Source organism: Lytechinus pictus, chromosome 6 (assembly GCF_037042905.1).
Source record: "Lytechinus pictus isolate F3 Inbred chromosome 6, Lp3.0, whole genome shotgun sequence".
Classification (NCBI taxonomy): Eukaryota; Metazoa; Echinodermata; class Echinoidea; order Temnopleuroida; family Toxopneustidae; genus Lytechinus; species Lytechinus pictus.
In genome coordinates this window covers 759138-776142 of record NC_087250.1, presented here as the reverse complement: position 1 = coordinate 776142, position 17005 = coordinate 759138, and the positions used below count along the sequence as shown (strand labels likewise).

General features: G+C 35.5%; 1 protein-coding gene across 1 annotated transcript in view; it reads left to right on the top strand.

Moving 5' to 3' along the window:
* Positions 1 to 17005, top strand: part of LOC135154463 (kinesin-like protein KIF21A) — a 37251-nt gene that overhangs the window by 4951 nt on the left and 15295 nt on the right. The window contains exons 3-9 of the mRNA XM_064100608.1: positions 1658 to 1732; positions 5914 to 6024; positions 7279 to 7415; positions 7732 to 7912; positions 12344 to 12505; positions 13809 to 13926; positions 14731 to 14901. Coding sequence (XP_063956678.1) covers positions 1658 to 1732; positions 5914 to 6024; positions 7279 to 7415; positions 7732 to 7912; positions 12344 to 12505; positions 13809 to 13926; positions 14731 to 14901 — 955 coding nt within the window. The remainder of the gene's footprint in view (positions 1 to 1657; positions 1733 to 5913; positions 6025 to 7278; positions 7416 to 7731; positions 7913 to 12343; positions 12506 to 13808; positions 13927 to 14730; positions 14902 to 17005) is intronic.

The following is a 17005-nucleotide window of genomic DNA, read 5'->3' as shown; positions in this document are numbered from 1 at the left end:
AAATGTACCCCATTAAAATTTGTAACTCCATTATGGTTACTGAAAAAATCCAACTTGAACAAGAACATCGCAAACGTTCCAACTTACCCCCATATCGGGGTAAGTTGGAACATGGTATGGGGTAAGTTGGAACACTGCATGGTCAATTAAGAATTATACTTAAACTACTTAAAACTGTAATATCACATGGTTTTAGCCTATTTGCTTTATCTTATTCAAGTTCAAAATATTAAAGTGTGGATTCATTGAAATTTATGCTTTCTATTATACAGCCACTCACACAAGCAGACTGTGTAGTAGAATTCCGCATATTTGGGTGCATTTGAGTTTACATGCAATTAAGTGTGCAATTTCATGTACTTCTGCATCAAATTTATAAGACAAAAATTAATTGTTTATATTTTTTTCATAATTAATTATGCAAATAAGCATATAAAATTTTCCTGAAATTTGCTTTTTTTGGTATGCTTTTGCCTTGAACTCTATTTATTAAGCTAGTAGAATGCTAATTTTTGGTGAGAGTATCAATTTTCACATTTATAACAAATATCCACCAAAAATTTAAAAAATATAATTTATTATGTATTTTTTTTTTTTAATTTGTATTTTTGTTTTCCGAACTTTGTTTTTTCCGATGGACTTTGTCAGGAGTCTTTTGCGATCATAAATAGTATAAAATGAATCTATTTGAACCAGCAAAAGTAAATCATACATTTATGACTTTTGGTTGAAAAATTATGATGTTTGATTATGATGTTTAGGGTAAGTTGGAACATGTTCCAACTAGCCCCTTCAACTTTGTTCCAACTAACCTCGGAGGCCCATTTGATATTTATAAGCTTACAGCACAAAAAAGAGACTTCACCATGGCATATTAATAACCTCATTTTGTAGCTTGGTATAAGTGTATATTATACCCCCAAACTGGCCAACTTGATCTATAAACTTCTCTGAGATAATCAAACATTTCTGAACGAGAAAAAAATTACTCAGAAGGTCAAAAAACAAAAATTTGTTTCTAACTTCACCAGGCTTGTTGCACATGTGTTGTCTGTAATATGGTGGATGGCTCTTGATAATGACAATAACTTGAGGGCAGTATTGCAGAAATTTATTTAAAGACGTTAAAGAAAATTACAATGTTTCAACTTACCCCATGTTCCAACTAACCCCGGTCTCCCCTACAGGTTCCATTTATAAGCTCATCTCTTACTCAGAATAATTATTGAATTAGTTTTCTTTGCCACTGTTAGAGCATACTGAGCATAAGGAACACACAATCACTGCTTCTCAAGATTTCAGCACAGAGTTAGACCATGGGCTAAGTTGAACTTGACTTGAGAATACAGATATTTATGTTTGAAAAGCCCAGTAGAAAACACTATTCTATTTCATAAAAGGAAGTGTATTATGGTTTTATGTATATTGCAATTGACTTTTCCCCACAAGTATTCATGTACCAATTTAATTGTTCTTCCCCTCTAACAGTTATAATCTTTTGAATTCCAAAATGCACAGGTAGTAGTAAGAAATTCTCTGATTATAATTCTCTTTGCCAAAGTTAGGGATAGCAATGGTCATAATTGATGTGAATGTATTTATCATTGTTTGGTATAGATGGGACTTTTAACACTCTCCTTTTCATATTTCTATTTAGAATAGAGAAGCTTTCACCTGCTCTTCGAAGGAAGAATATAACACAACTTCAAGCTTTATCTAACCCTAGCTCTGTGTAAGTAACAATGAATGCAGAAAGTCTTTCCTCTGATATACATCTGAATATCTTGCTGACAATTAGTGAGGAAACTTTTTTTTTTGCAATCATGAAATTAAATTTGGTGCATTCAGATATTGGTTCACAATAAGATCAGATTTCACTTTTATCTGACAGGACTGAAAACAATTGGGCATCTGATTTAAGAACAGATCACCAGACATTTGTAAATTATATACCGGTTTAACTCTAAGAAGACGGGGGGGGGGGGGGGGGGGCTGATTCAGCCCCCCTTCTACATTTTTCGTGATAAATCTGCCGCGCAAATTTTTTTGACCGCGTCGCTCGCTGAATTTTTACTTTCAAGTCTCGCGCAACTTTTGAGACTAAAATTGTGACCCCTGGGTACGCGGTTCCGAAATTGTGCACGCAGACACCCAAAATTGTTCAAAAACGTGTATTTGTGTACAAATCCAATGCAAATAGTGTTTTTAGCCAAAATGTATAAAATTTATCATTATTTTTCCTTTTACTGCTTAAAATCAATTAAATCTATCTTGTTTATGGTCAAAATAAAGTCCCCAACAATTTCCATTGAAAAAACAATAAGAAACAATAAGTCGAAAAACAAAAAAATACATAAGAAATTTAGAAAACAATGAAATACATAAGAAAATAAATGTGATGTTGACATTTTAAAAATAAATTTGATCAGATGCCTATAAAGGGTATGTGAAACAAAAATTAGCATTTTAGGGGCAGTATTTTGTCAATTTGAGCAAACTTATGATTTTACGCATAAATTAGCATAATTAATGAGCCATGAGATTTTTCGCAGAATTTGATATTATAGTTTTGTAGATATTGCCATGGATAACGTGCGTGCCAATTATCGTCGCGATTGTGTGATCTATGGCCGAGATCATAAGGGGGGCTGAAACAGGCCCCCCCCTACGTCTTCTTAGGCATCGAAATAGCCCAGTCTATTTAGGGTCAACACAACCAAGCTACAAGTATGTAAAGGAATGCAATTATAATAAATTCACCGTGATCATAATATGTTACATTTATCTTTTGACAGGATAAGGGTGAAAACAAGACTAGAGAGATTAAAACAGTAATGTAATTCTCTTCTTCTCATCATGGTTGACTTCATGGATTTATTCATTCAATGTTGTAACATTAAGCATGATTTCATGCCCTATTTATTTTCCTGAAAATCAGCCAGTGTCTTGGATTGTTTAGTCATTTTTAGTGCTGTAGGGTACCCTGGTTTCCTCACAAAGTCTGAAATCATTTTAATGTGTCTTTTGTTATTGTTTACGATGCTATTATTGTGATTATAACATGGCACTGCGGCATGGCATATGACAGCTATTTTCACAGGCGCTGAATATATGTATGTACACTCGCTCAAATCATTGCATACATAGTGTACTAGTACCAGCAATGTCCATGTTGAACGTATTTACTTCAGGTGAATGTGAGATAGCCTTTCACAATGTTTTACCTTGGTGTAGAATGGTAGCATCATCACAAGTTTAGTGGTGAGGGATAGGAGGTGTACCTCGCAGCAATAGGATGGTTATATCATATAGTGAGTCCACCTCTTTTGAAATCGACCACATTGCGTGCATTAAAATTATTGCTAATTACAAACGCTACGCAAGGGAGAGTAGGCGCAATGTGCATAGGAACAATAAGAATCAATTTTTTTTAGAGAAAAAGAGGGAAAAAAAGGTAGAAAATTCTTAAATTCATCAAGTTTATATTGATCAGTCCCGAACCCAATGCAAAATCGCTTTTCATACCGTGAAATCATAAAGGAAACGGCTTTAGAAGTCAGTCGTTAAATCATGTACCAGAGCTCGTGATGGAAGTAGTGAGACAATCAACCAGCGTGATGACATCATAGATCTTGCTTGGAAGAGTCAAAATATTTTGCCAGCATGATAAGAATCCGCCGTAAAATCAGTGTATGGCGGGTGCTCAGTCCTAAATAAGGGGTGCAAATTAGCAAATTTGAAATTGTCGCATTCGTTGGTTGCCAATATCTACGTGCATAGAATCTGAGTCGTCTATCTAAACGGGATTCTGATCTGCTAAATTTTCTGCACAAATGAGATGAAAACTAGGTAAAACTGAAAAATATTTTCGCAGATAGGATGCTTAGAAGTTTAGGTGGTTGATAAGGGGTAGGTCCAACCATATACCATTATCCTAAAGTTTTCCAAGAGGCCAAAAGCTATTGAAAATCAAACAGTTCCAAAAAAAATAATGTTATAAGTGGACTGTCGAAAGTCTATAATGCCATATTGCTCTATGCCTAGTTAGCTTGTTTATTCATATTATTGTTATTATAAAGTCTTAATTATCCAGGGTAGTCTCATCAGTGACGTACACTGTTCTCCCAGAGGGCCCTGCTACATTTAAACACATACAAACGAAAAAAACAAAGGACAACAAATTAGAACGATACAAACAGAATAAAGTTTAGCGAATTGTGTCTTAAAACCTGGAATAAGATCTTCGGTTTCTCCAATAAGATGAAATAAATGATTGCAAGGTTGCAGCCCTTCTTACTGTAGATGGAATATTATTCCACAGAATTAAACCGTGTACTGAAATCCTTTTCTTTCCCTTCTCTGTTTTACACTTTTGTATTATGATCCCATTACTATCAGCATTTCTGGTACGGTATGAGTGGGTGTTTGACAGTAATAGTGTAAGGAATGTAAACTGAGATGTGTACATACCCTTGGCTCAGTTATTATCTATAGCTGTGGTTTTATTTGTAGACACCATATCGGTATCATATAATAGGGGATCCATGGACATTAAATTATTTCATGCCTTTATCCCATCCACCTTCATTAAATGTCTTTTGTCATACGATATATTCCAGGGAGTCCATTCATCATGTCAATATTGAAAACCATTGACCACTTTCAGGTATGTTTGGGGGAGCTGCATTATTCCTTTTCTAGTCCCTTCCAAATTGCCCATTACATTTTCTGTTAACACCCTTTTTGTCTCACCTGCATAGCAGAGTGAGACTATAGGCGCCGCTTTTCCGACGGCGGCGGCGGCGGCGGCGGCGTCAACACCAAATCTTAACCTGAGGTTAAGTTTTTGAAATGACAGCATAACTTAGAAAGTATATGGACCTAGTTCATGAAACTTGGCCATAAGGTTAATCAAGTATTACTGAACATCCTGCCTGAGTTTCATGTCACATGACCAAGGTCAAAGGTCATTTAGGGTCAATGAACTTAGACCATGTTGGGGGAATCAACATCAAAATCTTAACCTAAGGTTAAGTTTTTGAAATGTCATCATAACTTAGAAAATATATGGACCTAGTTCATGAAACTTATACATAAGGTTAATCAAGTATCACTGAACATCCTGCATGAGTTTCACGTCACATGACCAAGGTCAAAGGTCATTTAGGGTCAATGAACTTTGGCCGAATTGGGGGTATCTGTTGAATTACCATCATAACTTTGAAAGTTTATGGATCTGATTCATGAAACTTGGACATAATAGTAATCAAGTATTACTGAACATCCTGTGCAAGTTTCAGGTCACATGATCAAGGTCAAAGGTCATTTAGGGTCAATGAACTTTGGCCAAATTGGGGTATTTGTTGAATTACAGCCATAAATTTGAAAGTGTGTTGGTCTAGTTCATAAAACTTGGACATAATAGTAATCAAGTATCACTGAACATCCTGTGCGAGTTTCAGGTCACATGATCAAGGTCAAAGGTCATGTAAGGTCAAAGAACTTTGGCCACGTTGGGGGTATTTGTTGAATTGCCATCATATCTCTATAAGTGTATTGGTCTAGTTCATAAAACGTGGAAATAAGAGTAACCAAGTATCACTGAACATCTTGTGCGAGTTATGGTAGTTTTCAAAATCAGCACTGCTGCTATATTGAATCGCGTGATGCAGGTGAGACGGCCAGAGGCATTCCACTTGTTGTTTCCTTTCATATCCTATTAGGTTCGGCTGATTCCCTTTGTAATTTGTGAATGACTTGACATATGACTTGGCAACTCACTTGGGGACCTTTCTTTGTAGATGACTTAGCACCTAAGAACATGTTCCAGTCGTGTGTAACTTTATAAATTACATTTATGAAAGACCCATCTGATTGTGGTTTATATTTAAGTGTAAAATTTGTTTGTTTCAGAGACCATACTCCAGACCATACACCTCCTGGATCACCTCCTCCTTCTAGAACTGGTAATGTCTTCTCAAGGCTGGCTCAAACCAATTCACCTGCTCAGTCTCAGAAAGATAGGTAAGCACTCCAACTATCTCAAACCAATTAACCAGCTCAGACTCTAAAAGATAAGTAAGCACTCCAACTATCTAAAACCAATTCACCTGCTCAGACTCTTAAAGATAAGTAAGCACTCCAACTATCTCAAACCAATTAACCAGCTCAGACTCAGAAAGATAAGTAAGCATTTCAACTATCTCAAACCAATTCACTTGCTCAGTCTCAGAAAGATAAGTAAGCACTCCAACTATCTCAAACCAATTAACCAGCTCAGTATCAGAAAGATAAGTAAGCATTTCAACTATCTCAAACCAATTCACTTGCTCAGTCTCAGAAAGATAAGTAAGCACTCCAACTATCTCAAATCAATTCACTTGCTCAGTCTCAGAAAGATAAGTAAGCACTCCAACTATCTCAAACCAATTAACCAGCTCAGTCTCAGAAAGATAAGTAAGCATTTCAACTATCTCAAACCAATTCACTTGCTCAGTCTCAGAAAGATAAGTAAGCACTCCAACTATCTCAAACCAATTAACCAGCTCGGACTCTAAAAGATAAGTAAGCACTCCAACTATCTGAAACTAATTCACCTGCTCAGACTCTAAAAGATAAGTAAGCACTCCAACTATCTCAAACCTATGCACCTGCTCAATCTCAGAAATATAGGTAACCACTCCTGTCTCAAACTTGAGCATAGACTTAGGAACAGACATGAAGGCTGACACAAACACTTTCTCAAGCTCATTGATTTGTTCAATAAAATGCAATTGTTTATCATTTCTTGATGTTTTGTAATTTTGTGTATTTTTATGGATGTGTGTTTTGTTTTGTGAAGCATTTGTAATTTCAATTTGGTGGAATCTCACAATATGGTGCGCCATCTATCGGTTGCAGCGATCAGGCCAAATTCCTATTCGGGGTCTACACGGCACAAGCAGCGCTAGTGTACTGTACTGTAATGCCTCAAAATGAAAACGATTTGGCAAAAGTGGAGAAAGAATTCACCGAAAACGTTCTCTTTTTTGCAAAGAAATATGCAGAAAATTCTTTCCCACGTTCTTGACCATAATAAAGCCGGTTGAGCCACGTCGGCCAGAGGAGCATAATTGCATGCATGACTAGTGCACAGGTGTCGACTTTTCCCATGAGCCATTGCAAAGTTTGGCCTGTCCACTGCAACCGATAGATAGCGCACCGTATTGTGAGTCCACTGAATTTTCAAGGTACGATGGTAATGCTTAATAACCTAATATTGAATGTTTTATTATGCAGAGGTTCAATCATTCCTGTGATTAATAAACCTACTACACCTCGTGCTCCATTAGTGTGTTCATACACAGCTGAAGGTCATAATAAAGCAGTCTTATCAGTTCAAGCCACAGAAGAACTACTATTCAGTGGATCTAAAGGTAATTCTTTCATCTACATTGCTTTAATCCATACAGGTACATAGCTTTCATTCAGAGTCCAATTTTTTATTGCTCCTCAAAATGGCAACCATCATTAACCATATGGCTCTGGAAGCAACCTCAATAGGTCTTTGACCTTTGTTGCTTCCCCCTCATTCTAAATATATTTTATTAATTTCTCTTTTATTCTTTATTGTATTTTGTATATTTTGTGTTCTGATGTTTTGTGATAATCTACTGTAATGATGTCTTTGACATCTTTTATGTACGAATGTGGAAATAAACTTATGAACCTTTTGCTCTCTACCTTTGTTAGATCGGAGTGTGAAAATCTGGAAGCTGGAGACTGGGAAGGAGATTGCTACTCTCGCTGGTCATACTAATAATGTAGGTGTAGTGAGGTATTGTGAGAAACTCAAGCTTGTATTTAGTGTTTCTACTGCATTCATACGAATATGGGATATCAGAGATACAACCAAATGCGTTACTACACTAAGGTGAGTTGTCATCTTACAGATCTTATTCTTTGTCTCTTTCTTCATCTTCTCTTTTTCATCTCTTCTTTCCTCTTCTTTATCCTCATCATTCCTCTTCTTTATCCTCATCATTCCTCTTCGTTATCCTCATCATTCCTCTTCTTTATCCTCTTCTTTATCCTCATCATTCCTCTACGTTATCCTCATCATTCCTCTTCTTTATCCTCATCATTCCTCTTCTTTATCCTCATCATTCCTCTTCTTTATCCTCATCATTCCTCTTCTTTATCCTCATCATTCCTCTTCTTTATCCTCATCATTCCTCTTCTTTATCCTCATCATTCCTCTTCTTTATCCTCATCATTCCTCTTCGTTATCCTCATCATTCCTCTTCGTTATCCTCATCATTCCTCTTCTTTATCCTCATCATTCCTCTTCTTTATCCTCATCATTCCTCTTCTTTATCCTCATCATTCCTCTTCTTTATCCTCATCATTCCTCTTTTTTATCCTCATCATTCCTCTTCTTTATCCTCATCATTCCTCTTCTTTATCCTCATCATTCCTCTTCTTTATCCTCATCATTCCTCTTCTTTATCCTCATCATTCCTCTTCTTTATCCTCATCATTCCTCTTCTTTATCCTCATCATTCCTCTTCTTTATCCTCATCATTCCTCTTCTTTATCCTCATCATTCCTCTTCTTTATCCTCTTCATTCCTCTTCTTTATCCTCATCATTCCTCTTCGTTATCCTCATCATTCCTCTTCTTTATCCTCATCATTCCTCTTCTTTATCTTCATCATTCCTCTTCGTTATCCTCATCATTCCTCTTCTTTATCCTCATCATTCCTCTTCTTTATCCTCATCATTCCTCTTCTTTATCCTCATCATTCCTCTTCTTTATCCTCATCATTCCTCTTCTTTATCCTCATCATTCCTCTTCTTTATCCTCATCATTCCTCTTCTTTATCCTCATCATTCCTCTTCTTTATCCTCATCATTCCTCTTCTTTATCCTCATCATTCCTCTTCTTTATCCTCATCATTCCTCTTCTTTATCCTCATCATTCCTCTTCTTTATCCTCATCATTCCTCTTCTTTATCCTCATCATTCCTCTTCTTTATCCTCATCATTCCTCTTCTTTATCCTCATCATTCCTCTTCGTTATCCTCATCATTCCTCTTCTTTATCCTCATCATTCCTCTTCTTTATCCTCATCATTCCTCTTCTTTATCCTCATCATTCCTCTTCTTTATCCTCATCATTCCTCTTCTTTATCCTCATCATTCCTCTTCTTTATCCTCATCATTCCTCTTCTTTATCCTCATCATTCCTCTTCTTTATCCTCTTCATTCCTCTTCTTTATCCTCATCATTCCTCTTCATTATCCTCATCATTCCTCTTCTTTATCCTCATCATTCCTCTTCTTTATCTTCATCATTCCTCTTCTTTATCCTCATCATTCCTCTTCTTTATCCCCATCATTCCTCTTCGTTATCCTCTTCATTCCTCTTCTTTATCCTCATCATTCCTCTTCTTTATCCTCATCATTCCTCTTCTTTATCCTCTTCATTCCTCTTCTTTATCCTCATCATTCCTCTTCGTTATCCTCATCATTCCTCTTCTTTATCCTCATCATTCCTCTTCTTTATCTTCATCATTCCTCTTCTTTATCCTCATCATTCCTCTTCTTTATCCTCATCATTCCTCTTCTTTATCCTCATCATTCCTCTTCTTTATCTTCATCATTCCTCTTCGTTATCCTCATCATTCCTCTTCTTTATCCTCATCATTCCTCTTCTTTATCCTCATCATTCCTCTTCTTTATCCTCATCATTCCTCTTCTTTATCCTCATCATTCCTTTTCTTTATCCTCATCATTCCTCTTCTTTATCCTCATCATTCCTCTTCTTTATCCTCATCATTCCTCTTCTTTATCCCTATCATTCCTCTTCTTTATCCTCATCATTCCTCTTCTTTATCCTCATCATTCCTCTTCTTTATCCTCATCATTCCTCTTCGTTATCCTCATCATTCCTCTTCGTTATCCTCTTCATTCCTCTTCTTTATCCTCATCATTCCTCTTCTTTATCCTCATCATTCCTCTTCTTTATCCTCATCATTCTTCTTCTTTATCCTCATCATTCCTCTTCTTTATCCTCTTCATTCCTCTTCTTTATCCTCATCATTCCTCTTCGTTATCCTCATCATTCCTCTTCTTTATCCTCATCATTCCTCTTCTTTATCCTCTTCATTCCTCTTCTTTGTCCTCATCATTCCTCTTCGTTATCCTCATCATTCCTCTTCTTTATCCTCATCATTCCTCTTCTTTGTCCTCATCATTCCTCTTCTTTATCCTCATCATTCCTCTTCTTTATCCTCATCATTCCTCTTCTTTATCCTCATCATTCCTCTTCTTTATCCTCTTCATTCCTCTTCTTTATCCTCATCATTCCTCTTCTTTATCCTCATCATTCCTCTTCTTTATCCTCATCATTCCTCTTCTTTATCCTCATCATTCCTCTTCTTTATCCTCTTCATTCCTCATCGTTATCCTCATCATTCCTCATCGTTATCCTCATCATTCCTCTTCTTTATCCTCATCATTCCTCTTCTTTATCCTCATCATTCCTCTTCTTTATCCTCATCATTCCTCTTCTTTATCCTCATCATTCCTCTTCTTTATCCTCATCATTCCTCTTCTTTATCCTCATCATTCCTCTTCTTTATCCTCATCATTCCTCTTCTTTATCCTCATCATTCCTCTTCTTTATCCTCATCATTCCTCTTCTTTATCCTCATCATTCCTCTTCTTTATCCTCATCATTCCTCTTCTTTATCCTCTTCATTCCTCTTCGTTATCCTCATAATTCCTCTTCTTTATCCTCATCATTCCTCTTCTTTATCCTCATCATTCCTCTTCTTTATCCTCTTCATTCCTCTTCTTTATCCTCATCATTCCTCTTCTTTATCCTCATCATTCCTCTTCTTTATCCTCATCATTCCTCTTCTTTATCCTCATCATTCCTCTTCTTTATCCTCTTCATTCCTCATCGTTATCCTCATCATTCCTCATCGTTATCCTCATCATTCCTCTTCTTTATCCTCATCATTCCTCTTCTTTATCCTCATCATTCCTCTTCTTTATCCTCATCATTCCTCTTCTTTATCCTCATCATTCCTCTTCTTTATCCTCATCATTCCTCTTCTTTATCCTCATCATTCCTCTTCTTTATCCTCATCATTCCTCTTCTTTATCCTCATCATTCCTCTTCTTTATCCTCATCATTCCTCTTCTTTATCCTCATCATTCCTCTTCTTTATCCTCATCATTCCTCTTCTTTATCCTCATCATTCCTCTTCTTTATCCTCATCATTCCTCTTCTTTATCCTCATCATTCCTCTTCTTTATCCTCTTCATTCCTCTTCGTTATCCTCATAATTCCTCTTCTTTATCCTCATCATTCCTCTTCTTTATCCTCATCATTCCTCTTCTTTATCCTCATCATTCCTCTTCTTTATCCTCATCATTCCTCTTCTTTATCCTCATCATTCCTCTTCTTTATCCTCATCATTCCTCTTCTTTATCCTCATCATTCCTCTTCTTTATCCTCATCATTCCTCTTCTTTATCCTCATCATTCCTCTTCTTTATCCTCTTCATTCCTCTTCTTTATCTTCATCATTCCTCTTCTTTATCCTCTTCATTCCTCTTCTTTATCCTCTTCATTCCTCTTCTTTATCCTCATCATTCCTCTTCTTTATCCTCATCATTCCTCTTCTTTATCCTCTTCATTCCTCTTTTTGTCATTCCTCCTCATCCTTTTCTTTCTCTCCTGTCTCTTCTTCCCACTTTTCATTCTTCTCCTCATCTCTCTTCTTTTTCTTCATCCTCTTCTGCTTTTTTCTGCTTTACTGCTTTCCCCTTCACTTCTTAGTATCCTCCTCCACTTCCACCCCTTTTTCATTTTCTTCTCCTACTTCTGCTTCTGTCCCCTCTCCCTCCTCTATCCTTTTTTCTTCCTTTCAATCATTTAAAGATTTGCTTGTATTGGGGGTATCTGTTGAATTACCATCATAACTTTGAAACTTTATCCTCTTCATTCCTCTTTTTGTCATTCCTCCTCATCCTTTTCTTTCTCTCCTGTCTCTTCTTCCCACTTTTCATTCTTCTCCTCATCTCTCTTCTTTTTCTTCATCCTCTTCTGCTTTTTTCTGCTTTACTGCTTTCCCCTTCACTTCTTAGTATCCTCCTCCACTTCCACCCCTTTTTCATTTTCTTCTCCTACTTCTGCTTCTGTCCCCTCTCCCTCCTCTATCCTTTTTTCTTCCTTTCAATCATTTAAAGATTTGCTTGTATTGAATAAATTGACTACAATCATTGTTTTGATTGAATCTCTTTTTGTATTGAATAGATTGTCTACAATCATTGTTTTGATCTCTTTGTAACAGTTCATCTGGTATGCAGCTTGATAAGACTGCTGGTAGTAGTTCATCTAGAACAGTTACTCTACCACAAGGAGAGACACAGATCAATGATATCGCTATCAATCAAGATGGAACTAGACTATATTCAGCTGCTGGTAATATAGTAAGAGTATGGGATCTTAACAGGTAAGTTTTCCTCAGATAGGATGTATAATCATAGGATGAAATGATCAAGCAGCCTTAGAGCAAGGATAGTTTTCAATAGGAAACATGTTTATATGACAGTACAAATAAGAAATATTAAAATTGGCCTAATAAAGGCTAGTTGAAGGGGTATTTAGGCATACTACTTTGAATATAAGCAGGAGGATGGGGCTTTAAAGGGATTTGAAGGAAAGAGAAATGGGAAAGCAGAGTTAATGTGATGTAAGTCTGCAATGTGTATCAATGGGCAGACTTCATATACCAAGAGAGATACATGTATGGTGTTTCCTTCAACAGCAAGTAATCTTCAGTCAATATGTAGGATATTTTGAGTTCTCTTTTCCATTCTTTGAATATTGTCTTTTTTAATGTACCCAATAACTAAAGGCCACCGCTCACTTTACGACTGTTCGCGATCCGATTTTGGAACAAATCGCATTTCGCTCATTTTCTGAAAATGTGAATGGAACATATCATTTTATTTGAGGTTAAAATTAATTGAAAGAATACTAATATAACCATTTTGAAAGATTGCAAGCCTTTATTTTGGAGTAAAGGCCAAATTAGTTTCAAATCGTAGTAAATCGTAAGACTGCTATGACGTCATTACGACTAGATATTAAATTTGCTTTTATTCTAAGAAGGATGAAAGCATAGTCACAGATTTTAACATAGCAATTCGTATGATAATTTAGAACATTACACAGTAAGATATTCCAAGTCTCAATATTAGCATCAAATTCTACTACGTTTTATTCCAAAATTGAGTCGCAGACCAATCGTAAGGTGTGCGGTTGCCTTTATGCATTGAAGAATGGAAGCTTGCTGATATATTAGTCTGTCTTCTCAAGTTCAATTTGATTTACACATGGTCTAACTTTGTGCTAAAAAAATGGTTAAGAAAGATATTTCAATGATTCCCAGACAGCTATTAATAAATTGGGTACATAATGAATTGAACATCTACTTTAAGAGATTGGTAACACAGTCATACTATAACTTAAGACAAGAGTTTAAATTAAACGCGATGTCAGGATCTTGTCCATTGTGATTTATTTTATCTTTCCTTTATATCTTTCGTGTCAGCTACTTTGTGAGCTTTTTTCAAACCTTGTATTATCTATTCAAACCTTGTATTATCTATTCAAACCTTGTATTATCTATTCAAACCTTGTATTATCTATTCAAACCTTGTATTATCTATTCAAACATATTCTTGAATGCACAGGCCTGCTGTATTATATGTTCATTGCTACATTTTGATTTTATCATCATTCTTTTGTAGCTTTCAGTCAATGTGTAAGTTATTTGGTGGACCTTCTGCAGCAGTAATGTGTCTGGATGTAAAGACTACACCTGAGTTTGATCAAGTCTTTGCTGGATCCAAAGATCATTATGTCAAGGTATGGACTCTTCACAGATGAACTCGGCTTTCATACTGTCAAAATTTATCTCATGTTGATTGTCAATTGGCAACAATTGTTATTTTCTTATTAATGTTTATACATCAAAAAATAATTATTGATATTATATTACTCAAATTTATTTAAATAAATAATTTGCTCAAAAAGTTGCCAATTTGATTTTAACAGTGATTTTGTTGTTATCATGTTGCCAGTTTAGAATGTTTATTGATTACGGTAGCTCAAGTGGAATGGCTTTTATTCAGGAGTGGTAACGCATAGTGTAGTGTGAATGGTTTTAAATCTGAAAATATCTTGATCTTATGATGACCAAATAACAAAACATTAACTGTTAGCAATCCAATACTCACTTGAGTAATGTATGTATTATCGGAATAGATATTGGGGTCACAATGACAGAGGTCGTTGATAGAAATTTTCAAATTTGGGATTTTAATATTCATGACCAGGTAATGGCAAAAGTAAAAATTTTCACTCTGTGACAGTTGAGAATCCATTTAGTTTATTGATAAATGTGTTTAGTTCTTTATCTGTTCTGTATTTTTTTACAATGTGTGTAGTACTTTTCTTCCACAAAAAAAATTGCTAAAACTCACAGGATACATTGTACTTAAAGCTCTAAGCCTCAAGGATACTTTTTAATGGAATGGACAGTTTGCAGTACAACTATATGAAATGTTTGAATAATCATCATACTTTTAAAGCAAGCATTTGTGATTGTTTTATTAGTATCAAGATATAAAAAGTGTGCCTCAAAAAACTTTGATGTGTTGTTTGTTTTAGATGTTTGAGGTCGAGCCGGCTGCATCTGGTTGTCTGACTTCATCATTCAACTTTGACCCTCCTCATTATGATGGTATCCAGTCAATGGCTATCAAGGGGAATTCCCTATTCAGTGGTTCAAGGGATGCATGTATTAAGAAATGGGACTTGGAACAAAAACAACTTACAAAGGTATGTATCATCTAATGTTAGCTAACTAACAAAGGTACGTATCATCTAATGTTAGCTAACTAACAAAGGAACATATCATCTAATGTTAGCTAACTAACAAAGGAACATATCATCTAATGTTAGCTAACTAACAAAGGTACGTATCATCTAATGTTAGCTAACTAACAAAGGTACGTATCATCTAATGTTAGCTAACTTACAAAATTACGTATCATCTAATGTTAGCTAACTAACAAAGGTACGTATCATCTAATGTTAGCTAACTAACAAAGGAACGTATCATCTAATGTTAGCTAACTAACAAAGGTATGTTTCATTTCATGTTAGGGTGTACAATTTGATCGGCAATCAGGTTTTTGAAATCAAATAATAAATCTGTCCATGTACTGTTCTGTTGACCGATTGGTAGGCGATTGATATGGCTGCTATATGGATTAATGGTCAGACAACTCTTGAAAGAAAGACATTTATTCAAAACGTTAAATCTTATCTTCAACAGGCAAGGTCTAATGTATAAACAACATTAAATCTCATCTTCAACAGGCAATGTCTAACATATTTACAACATTAAATCTTATCTTCAACAGGCAATGTCTAATGTATTTACAACATTTAATCTTATCGTCAACAGGCAATGACTAATGCATTTACAACATTAAATCTTATTGTCAACAGGCAAGGTCTAATGTATTTACATCATTTAATCTGATCTTCAACAGGCAATGTCTAACATATTTACAACATTAAATCTGATTTTCAACAGGCAATGTCTAACATATTTAAAACATTAAATCTTATCTTCAACAGGCAATGGCTAATGTATTTACAACATTAAATCTTATCTTCAACAGGCAATGTCTAATGTATTTTACAACATTAAATCTCATCTTCAACAGGCAATGCCTAATGTATTTTACAACATTAAATCTTATTGTCAACAGGCAATGTCTAATGCATTTGGAACATTAAATCTTATCGTCAACAGGCAATGTCTAATGTATTTACAACATTAAATCTTATTGTCAACAGGCAATGTCTAATGCATTTAGAACATTAAATCTTATCTTCAACAGGCAATGTCTAATGCATTTAGAACATTAAATCTTATCATCAACAGGCAAGGTCTAATGTATTTACAACATTAAATCTTATCTTCAACAGGCAATGTCTAACATATTTACAACATTAAATCTTATCTTCAACAGGCAAGGTGTAATGTATTTACAACATTAAGTCTTATTGTCAACAGGCAAAGTCTAACATATTTACAATAATCAAATATACCATGCACTATTTTCGAAGTTCCAGTGAAATTATGGATTCCTCGGTGGCAGGAATAGTACTATTTTTTGAGGGGCTGCGCCCCTAAAAAAATAGATTCCTCGGTGGCAGGAATAGTACTATTTTTTGAGGGGCTGCGCCCCTAAAAAAATAGTACTATTCCTGCCACCGAGGAATCCATAATTTCACCTGGTACTTCGAAAATAGTGCATGGTATATTTGATTTATATCCTACAATTATTACAAGAGAAAAAATGAGATGTCAACTTACCACAATTGCTCATTTGGATTTTTCCTTTTCACACAAGCAAACGATGCAAATAACGACGAAAAACTTGAAGTAAATAGAAACGATGGAAAACTGGAAAACTGAACGATGCAACAATAACGATGAAAACTGGAAAACTCTTAACATATTTACAATTTCTATTGTTTTTGTGTTCTAGTTATTTGTTGTAGATGTTCACAACACACCCATGAAAATTGAATGAGTGTGGTTGGCTGCTAAGCAGATTCAGAGAAACATTACTACTGGTGGCAGTATTTGCAGTGGTACCAGAAGTAGTCGACCTGAGAGGAACATCTTGATTGGTCACATCTTGCAGGGGGTAAGAGTTCAGAATAACACTGAGAGCTCTCTCCAACTGACTGTCGGTGAACATATCCTCGTTGTCAAACATACAGTCCAAATTGTCCGATGTTGATGGTTTGGAACGATTATTGGTTGACATAGGCACAGACTCTGGCTCACTTCTTTGTTGTTGAATTATGGAAGAAAGAGTGTGGGACATGTCTATCTTTTGTTGATCGCTTGTTCATGCAT